The sequence below is a fragment of the Echiichthys vipera genome (genome assembly GCF_963691815.1).
Source record: "Echiichthys vipera genome assembly, chromosome: 15".
Taxonomy (NCBI): Eukaryota; Metazoa; Chordata; class Actinopteri; order Perciformes; family Trachinidae; genus Echiichthys; species Echiichthys vipera.
Window position 1 is genome coordinate 6,689,448 of NC_139840.1, and position 10,098 is coordinate 6,699,545.

Sequence of the window (10,098 nt, forward strand, 5' to 3'; positions counted from 1 at the left end):
CATAGACCGGTCAACATCACCACAGTGTCAGACTGAATAAAGCCAATATAGTTCCAGGACTAAAAGGTGAAGGATTATTACTTAAAACAGCCTTTAAGCGCTGCAAAAAGAAACAGAATTTTTTCTATACTTTATCGTCAACTGACACTTTAAATGTATTTCCATCCTGTCAAGGAGATTTAATTGGAAACGCTGTATATTTCAAATCAATTTGGAGGGTGTTAAATAAAGCTGGATGAGAAACGATATCAGTCAAACCCTAGCATAAAGCAGGACAGCTGGTAAGACAGAGTGAAGGAGACACTGAGTGGCCTTAGGACACGAGGAAGGAGCCCAGCTCGTCCCTCATCCAGCTGCTAAGCCTGTCTGCTCTGTGAAACAGCTGCACGAGTGAACAGGATTAATTGATGTTCAGCTTGGTATCGTTAAGCATATGAAGACGATGATCAGCGCGGTGAGAAGGACTCCATATTGCACTTGGAAATGTTTAGGGTGGAGGTGTGTGGGCAAGAGAGGGACAGTGTGGGTGTTCATATATTATTCTTTATTTTTAATCCCTATATATTGTTCACGTGTGTACTACGTTCATGTCGGCTTCGAGTACTTGTTTATGCCTTTTTTCGAGAAAAAAAAACTGTACAAAACATACAAGATATTATTGAAATGTTCTTTTATTTTCATGTTTGATTTGAGTTCTTTTTTTCTTTTCAAATTGTATGTACTTATTTTTCCACAGTATTACAAAAAATAAAAGAAGACACGACTTTTCATAAAAAAACAGCAGCCGAGGCTCCTTTATTTTCTCCGATTCAGCGCCTACTTTACAGAGTTTGTTTCATTATCAAATGATAATTCGTGTTTTTAGAAACGAGGCTGCACGTTGTGGCTTTAAAAAGTGGGTTTCAGCTCGTCGTACGAAGTCTGTACGTGACGTATACTGCTGTTTATTTAGGTCAAACTATGAGTGAGTGCACCCAAACAGTTGCTATGACAGTTTCTCAGCTGAAGTGGAAAGTAAGTAAGTGTGTGTCTATGTATAGCACACAGGCACGAGGCCATGTAGAGTGTTTACCTGAATGTGAGCGTGACGGGGGAGCTCGGAGCGTGAGGCCGAGACAAATGTCTGCAGAGGCTCTCCTCTCATTTAATACATTTCTGCTCTGTCCTCCTCTTCTCCTCTTCCTCACCTCTCTTCTACCTCCTCTCTTTACCCTTCCTCTAATGTTCCCCTTCTCAACTTATACGTTTGTCTCTTAACTCATCTTGTCACTCCCTCTCCCATAATATTGTCCTAATGTCCTCTGAACATCTTTCCTTTTATTGGCCCTTTGTCTCTCCTTTCCTTTCCTCTCCTCTCCTCTCCTCTCCTCTCCTCTCCTCTCCTTTCCTCTCCTTTCCTTTCCTCTCCTCTCCTCTCCTCTCCTCTTCTCTCCCTTCCTCTCCTCTCCTCCCCCCCCTTTTCTTTCCTCTCCTCCTATCACATCACATTGTGTCCCCTCTTTTCTCCTCTCCTTCTCTTCAGTCTTCATGCATCATCATCTTCTGTCCTTCCCTCACATCTCCAGCCTTATCCTTTCCCCTCTTCTCCTCCTTTTAACTGCACCCCCTTTCTTCTTTGTCTTCATTTTATCATTTCTTCTTCTTCTACTCCTTCTTATATCTCCCACCCTCTCCCCTCTTCTCTCTTCCTCTCCTTTATTCTCCTTGTATCCCCTCTCCTCAGTCCTCCTTTTACATTTTCTCCGTTCACATCTTCACCTCCTCCTCCTCTCACCTCTCCACCTTTCTGCTGATCTTCTCTCTCCTCCATCGCTCTCGCGTCATCCCTTCAGTCTTCCTCTCTTCCTCCCCTGATGTTGTCGGACCTCCTCACATCACCACAACTTTTTCTCCATCTACGTATCTTTCCTCGCTCCTCCTTTCTCCTTTCTCCTCCTCCACCATCCTCTCTCCTCTCCTCTTTCAGATTTTGCAGCAGCTCTTTCGTCAACCTTCTCCCCCTCTCCCCTTCTCTCTCATTTCCCTCTACTCTGCCCTCCTTTCTTCATTCTTCTCGTTTCCCTCTCATTTTCACACCTCTCCTCTCTCTATTATTCCCCTTCATTACTCGTTCAACTCCTTTTTCCCCCACTTCTCAGTCCTCCCCTCTCTGCAACCTTTTTTTGTACCCATCTTTGTCTCCTTTCTTCTCCTAACGCCTCCTCTCCTCTGATTGACAGGAAAAATGAGGGTGGAGAAAAAAAAGAAAGCAGGAGAGAAATAACAGATACATCAGGAAAAGGAAAGACAAGGACAGGAGACGGACAGAAAGAATTAGAGCTTTCTTTCATCTTTACTCAATGTGTAATAGCGGTTATCCTCGCCTCTCTCCTCGTGCTCTCATTGAGGAATAATGTCTGGAATAACCTTCAGCAGTGCACTCCAGACTCCAGACCCCCCCCCCCCCCCCCCCCCAACTCTCCACCACCCCCACTTCCATTTTATCCCCTTGTTCACATTTGAGGCAGTCGTTGTATGGATTATGGCCCCTCTCATGCTTGGCATCGCACCCGGAGCCCGAGATATATTATCATATTAGTGGAGAATGATGTAATGCATTTCAAGACATTTGTCCTTCGCACACCCTCTGTCCCTCCGCAGATGATGTCACTGGCTTTGTGTCTCCGAGGCAGAGAAATCGTCAAGTGGGTTGTGAGGGTTTTTGTGTGTAATGCTGTCGCCATCTTGTGTTGGGAAAGCGGTATTGGAGAATGAGTGGAAGGAAAGTGAAGGGAATAAATTAGGATGTAGGCAATTATTTATGACTGAGCCAGATGATAATGTGACTCATAATACATGTCCTTCGTGTAACTGTACAGACGTGGTCTGTTGGGTCAAGGGCAGAGGAATCGAGACACTTTGGATATGATGTGATTACAAATCAGGTTTCGACCGATATGCATTCTTGGAGCTTGTCGCCAATGACGGGTTGTTGTAAAGTTAGTCGTTTTAAGGTCAAGATCTTTTAATTTGACTATTTTCACAACTAAATATCTTTTAAAAAAACATTAAACATAGTCATTGTTTCCCCCAAGGGGAGCACACAAAGCCCCTACAACTAAATAACTCAAGTCTGAGGACAAGGTAAATAAAAGGGATATCAGAAAAAGGAAAACAATAAAAACATCCACAATGAACTATGCAAAATCTGATAAAAATATCAAATTAAAAAACAGTCCAAGCTCGTCTCATATCAGACAGGATTGTCATCTTGTTCGACTCGGTAAAGTCAACACGGTAAAGTGGGCAGATTCAAAGGTTTGGACCCATGTCCAAGCTGTAAAGTCTAAGAGGAAAGCAGTATGTTGTTGATCATTTCTATAATAATTTAACTGTATTTAACCAGGTGGTCTCGTTGAGATCAACATCCCTTTTGAGAGAGAGAGACCTGAGAGCCTTCACAGTCACACAGACAATCCCACAAACAGCATACGGATCAGAGTAAAGGTGCAACTGCATCACAGTCCAAGGGAGGACTTCCTGTCCTAGAACCATTTGTTTTATTTCTTCATCATAAAAATATAATGTCATCAAAACATCATAATAAAGTCACAGTATAGTATGTCATGAATGTCCATAATAAAGTCATAGTATGTATTTAAAAAAGTCATAAAAGTTATGGTAGAGTAAGTCTAAAGAATATCATAAAAAGTCAAAGTCTCATCCAATCTCATCTTTATTTACAGTGCCATATCCTAACAAAAGCTATCTCAGGACACTTTACAGAGTACATACTGTACTGTTAACTATTGACTTTTTATTTTATTTGTATGATGTTTTTAGACATAGGCTACAACACTATAATTATTGATGTTTTTATGTTTTTCTGGATGTCTGACGTTCCTGCCTGTAATAGGGAAGGTTTTGGTTGCCACCGTACTCTACAGAGGAATTGTTGGGTCTATGTAAATCATAAATAAGTCAGAGAGTGTGGTCTTTACCTACTCTGTAAAGTGTCCTGAGATAACTTTTGTTATGATTCGACACTATAAATAAAATTGAATTGAATTGGTAATCTGTCATTGATGTGATCCTAATACTGCAGTACTGTGGTAATGTCAATGTTGTTTTACCCTTTACTCATTATGAATCATCATGTTCCTCACCTTGCTCTGAAACGTTGACATGAGTGGATGCAGGTGCACAGTGCGCACACAGAGCAATGAGATAAAAGCCAGGCAATGCCATATGACTTTAATGACCTTGTTAAACATTTATGTATATTGTTGTACCATCATGTGCATAATGCAGAGGCCCATCACAGATAAATGTATTTGTCTTTGTGTGTTGCCATGTGCTTGTGTGTTTTTAAAAATCAACAATGAAGTTTTATTCCAATATTCAACCCTAACCCTCATCAGGGTTAAAGGTCAAAGTCAAACTGATGTCTCAATCCCCACACTGACCGTTCTATGTGCATTCAGACGCCTCATAAATCACATTGATTTGCCTTTAATTGATGCTACAAATATGAAACTGATCTCAGACAGTAATATATTTCAACATTGTCATTGAGATCATTGATTTGGGATGCTAGTCGAGTGAACCGTAATTCTGCTACGTCTTGTCACTGAACATATGTTGTAGAATATTATTGTGTACGTAAGCTATAAAGATATTAAGCCGACATGAACAATTTAAGTGGATAACAACAAGGGTTAATATTTATCTTGTGAAAGTCGACGTACAAATTTCATCAGCAGCTTATAATGCAAATGCATTCAGAACATGATCCAAGTTGCATCCTTTCTCATTTGAAGAGCTATTATTTGAGTCCAGTGTTAAAATCCCTGGCAGATTATTCGTCCTCTGTGCTAATGCTGCTAAAGCCTCTTCTTTCACAGAGAGTTTATAGATGCACAGATGCATCTGATGAGGCTCTAAACTGTGAGTCTAGCCTCAAACGCCGGGCCTTTAAAATAAGCAGGAAGCATTTGATATTGAAGCACTTACTTTAACTCATACAGCAACAAGGAAAGACAGCAGATGGATTAACATGAGAGTGGCAAAACACCGCAAACTGGCAAGATGAATGAAAATACCGGGTATTCTGTTGGAAGACATTGTGCTGGCATTCCTACCTGGAGTGAAGGAAAGAAAGCATGCTTTGGGGTTTAAGGTCTGTGGATTGTGGATTTGATAAAGATTATGTGTGGCTTGTATGCCGTCAAAATGCAGATGATGCATCAAAGCCAAATCTGTCATTGTTTGCTCCACAGATTTGGCTTCTTCTCACTCGCTTATTCTAAGTCAAAATCAAAAAAGATTCACGCTGGGACTCTGAAAAGAAAACCTCACCACACTGCGAACACTGTCAGATGCTGTGATACACAAAACACAAGAAACTAAACCCACACCATTATCTTACTGTGAACCAGGGGGGGACTACTTCCAGCTGTGCTTTACATACAATACAACAAAAACAGAATGGCACACATGAATGAAAGTAAGTTAAAGAGGAGTAAATCAGGCAAATGTGATATGAATTTAAACTGGATTGTTTTAAAAGAGCATTTTAACAAGGTTAGGGTTTTAACAGCTGGTGTCTTGTTTAAATGGTCAGTCCTGAGAGGACCTCTAATTTAGGCTAGTCTAATACAGGTTTGCAACATCTGCAATACGCTGAAGTAAACTATCAGCAATACAAGAGTTATATTTAACAATCAATGAAATCAAAACCTGAACCTGAATCTGACTGGTAGCCAGTGAAGAGGAGGGGAAAACCTCAGCTGTGTTTGTGTCTGATGACAGGAAAGTAGAGACTTGGTGATGATGTCGAGAACAACAAGGGTTGTAGCAACTAAAATAACACTTCCTTAATCACTTCCCCGTGTCTAGAAATTGCACTGTTGAGCTTTGGTAACCTGTTGTTTATCTCTGAGTGGGTTTTACTTCATCTTAATTAAACTTGATCTCTAATGTCAGGCCAGACTTCTCAGTGTTGACTGCTGAAGAGCGAGCGACAGAAAGCACATGAGACCAGACGACAAATGTGTCAATTCTGTTCTTCAGCTCAGGCGGGAGCAAATATACTCTGATGTGATCTGAGGTGTCTTTTTGTTATATATCACTAGTGCAATGCAAAGTGCTCTAAATGTCAGGTCAAAGTAAATGTATGGCCTGCATGAAGAACAGAAGACTGACTCTCTTTTTCTGTTTTCTGTTCATTTCATTCCTGTTTCCTCGTGCAGAATCAATCGTGTATAAAGATGATTTGCAGATTTCTCTTTCTTTGAAATGAATGTTTCTGTTTTTAGTGGTAACATTTACAGCTCACCACAGGTATCTTTCGTTCTGCGTACAGGCATCTGAAAATGCAAGAGGTTTTAAATATAGAGCCATGAGAAAGGAAGTGCTTGTCGTTGCAAGTGCAGCGAGCCACTGAGATGAGATCAGCTATTTAAATGAAGCAAAAGCTGAACCAATACAAGAAATACAATTATCCTTAAACTTACTCTGATGCAACATGTAAAACTAGTTAGGGAAGAAGCCAGATCGGTTGAAACAGATACTTCTGTTAGAAAAGAGAAGTGTGGTAGTGGTTCTATAAGATCATGAGCAAGGTTCGTGTGGGTTTGACAGAAATAAAAGGAACTGTAACCAGACTTTAACCAACCCTGTGTTGTGAGCACACACTTTATTGCACGTCGTAGTCAAGCAAGGTAGGACAATGGACAGAGACTCAGTCATGTCTTTCTGGGTGATACTGGGACTGCTGCTCTGCATAGAGGCACAAGGTAGGATAACAACACTGTGATAAAATGTGATTAACACATGCAGCAATGATAGATGAGGTGTCTTTATTGTGATTAATGAACTGAGCACTAGAAAGTAACTTTAGATTTGATCTCAGCAATACCCACGTTCTCTGATAACATGTGTGCTATTTAATGAGACTCCCTTTGTATTACCGCAAAAAATCTACTTTGTGATCACAAATCTAAGAAGAGGGACTGATTTCAAAGAATTAGATGGGAAGGAAACACAGTAAAGTGATCTCACCGATAAATATTTGTAAAAGTCAGATAATTGAAATGTAAAAGTAAAAAGTGCAATATTTCCCTCTGAAATAAGGTGGGAAAAAGACTTTCATGAGGCAAGTTAACTAATGAGAGGCTTTTTAAAAGACATTTTCTAACCCTTGATTGTGTGATGTGTCCACTGTTGTTACAGAATCCAGTGGTGTGACTCATGTCTTTGTGCAGAAGGGAGAGGATGTGCTTCTGAATGTCACCACACTGGATGGTCTTGAGGAAGATTTTGATGGTTCGTGGAAGTTCAATAAAAAGCCAATATAGTGAAATTTTATCCTAAAATAGATCCAGTATTCTCTCCTGTTTACGCTGAAAGGATTGAGTTTTCTGTGAAAGATTTCTCTGTGAAATTGAAGAATCTTCAAGATGCAGACAGTGGACTTTATACTTTAACAGCCTTAGGGATTAATCTGGTAAAAACACTAGCTGAATACAACATCACAGTTCAAGGTAAGTTTGTGAACATTTCAGACACTTAGAGAGTTTCTGCTGCCATGTTTCTAAAACTGCTGTCTCCCCTCTCAGACCCAGTGTCCCCAGTTAAACTGATCGTGCACCCCAGTGTCTCCCTAAGCTCAGAGACCTGTAACCTCACTGTGACCTGCAGAACAGTGAGGTCACAGGACTCTCACATCAACAGCACCTTTAGATGTGTCAACCAAAGCTGCAGTCAGGAGGGAGGAGAGGCATCACAGGTCACAACCTCTGGTGCTTCTCTCCAGGTCTACCTGTCCAATGGCTTAATCATCTGTAACCATAGCAACCAGGTCAGCTGGACCAAGGACATTGCAGAGATTGAACTATTTTGTCCACGAGACACTGGTAAGACTTGCTGATAATAATGCAAACCCTAAAGGGGCCTTCACATGATAAGCGTTTTGCGCTGGGCTCACCGCGGGGTTGGGCGCAGACACCCTTTAAATGTCTAAATCAACGTTAGTATTAAAACAACCATTAGCTCATATACTGCCTATTCACAAACCTGGTGTGACAGCTTATAAACTTACAAGCATTACGTTTTCTTCCGAGATCGTGATACGACTTTAATGTACCGTCAAATAGTTTGGGAAACAACACACACAATAAGTTTTTCCTCCATCTTTCTAGCCAGCTTGATGTCACACTCAAAGCTTCTGTCTCATTGGTTGCTCTTTTGAAAGGTCGGCGGCAACTCGGTCAAAGTTCAACTGATTCGAACTTTGAGCGAAGCAGCAGAGAGGCAAATCTGCCACTGCATTGGGCGCTACCGCCTCCTCCATAGGAAATGAATGGAACAGCCGGTGTGAAGCATTTTTACCGCATATCATGTGGAGGGTGTTCTGTTAAACTTGCAGCATATGAACCTTTATTTGTTTTTAAAGAAAACTTCAGAAATATTAATAAAAGGAACAGATGACAATAATACCGTTACATGTTTTACTGTGTTTGACATAGAATGTGCTCGTTGTCTATTACTGTATAATTATGTACAGAACACATAGGGCGGCACTTGCGGTGCATGATTGTTTAATTATGACAAAAATACCAGTTAAACTAAAGAGCAAAGTAAAGAATGAATCAATACCATGTTGTTTAACAGTCTGTGATAATCAACTGCACTGTGCATTGCATGTATTTTGTGTAAACTAAAAAGTACACAAAGCTTTGAGGAGTAACTGATTTGTTAATTCCCCTCCTGTTGCACTGTAGTGTGAGTCTGGATCAGTTGTGTCACTTGTGTAATGTTGTGTTCCAGGTTCAGAGGCTCTCTCTGCCGGTTTCTCTCTGTGCCTGGTGAAGATAGTCCTCTTCTCTGCCGGTCTGTTCATCATGGTGTCTGCTGTCATCACTGTTCACCTCATGGAGAAGCTTAAGAAGCACAAACAAAAACGTAAAGGTGTCCCTGTGAAGTTTTTGACAGCTAGTTTCCCTGTGGAGCCTTAGTGTAAATGATTGAGTGTTTTAACGGGCCGATTACTTGGCTCCCGTTGTTGAAGCTTGCAGCGTTGTTGGTGGGCGTGACCATAAGGAACACGCCCTTTTAGAGCGTGTTGCCATTCAGAAATCCAGCCATGTTCAGAGCCTGGTCCTCAAAAGTGCAGCGTTCTCAAAAAAACAATCATCCAACCAACTTCACACTCAACACTGAACTCCTTTGGGTCCTCAGCAATACACCTGCCAAGCGGACGCCATTGGTGAACAATTCTTGACACGTGAAGAACAGTCATACATGTATACATACACAGACAGATCATTTCATAGTTAGATGATACAGCTACAGAGCCACCTATTGGCCAACTGGTACTACATTTGTCATGGCCACTGAAAGATTATATCTACACGTCCATCAAATGTGGTCACAACAGCACAAAGCATTCAGGAAATATGACATGTTCCTAATATGCAGCATTTGAGCAAACTTTGAGGACCAGATACAGCAAAACTGTTAATAACATCAAAAATCTGAAAAGGGAACTTTTTCCTGCTTGGTCCACAGATGTTCTGTACCAAATGTGGTGATGATTCCTCAAACTTTTTAGCAGAAACACCAAAAAAACCTGATTTGGACAAAATGGCGGCAAATGAATCTAGATGCAAATGGGCGTGGCTTATATGGATAGATTCATCTGGACCCACAGAATTCAGGAAGGGTTCTTAGGTTAGAGGCCAGGACGTTACAGTTAGATTGTGCATGCACGAGCACTCAGTCCCTCTGAACTCGTGCTTTTCCACTGATCAACAGCTGGTGGCAGTAACACATCAAGAAATGCAGAAATGCTCCAAAGGTGAAGAGGGACAGAAAAAGGCTGCAGGCCAGCAAAAACAATGATGTAAATAGTGTAGGATTAAATATTTGTGAAAAAAAGATGAATTCAAAGACACTCACAATGCATTTTAGCAAGTCAAACTTTATGTAAACATTGTGTCTTTACATCAACAACAACGCCTTCACAGGGCACCTTTAATACAAATGCTGATTATTATTGAGTTTTGATTTTACCAAATTATTACTGCACTCAATAAAATAAAATGACTGTATATGGAT

At 40.8% G+C, this 10,098-nt stretch overlaps 1 protein-coding gene across 1 annotated transcript; it reads left to right on the plus strand.

Moving 5' to 3' along the window:
- Positions 1 to 6,654: 6,654 nt before the first annotated feature.
- On the plus strand, positions 6,655 to 8,996 carry LOC310957842 (uncharacterized protein; the record flags this gene model as incomplete). Its single annotated transcript, XM_083928576.1, has 3 exons — positions 6,655 to 6,776; positions 7,213 to 7,305; positions 8,809 to 8,996. The coding sequence occupies exons 1-3, from the start codon at positions 6,710 to 6,712 to the stop codon at positions 8,994 to 8,996; spliced, it is 348 nt and encodes a 115-aa protein (XP_083784702.1). The 5' UTR covers positions 6,655 to 6,709.
- Between the last annotated feature and the right edge of the window lie 1,102 nt (positions 8,997 to 10,098).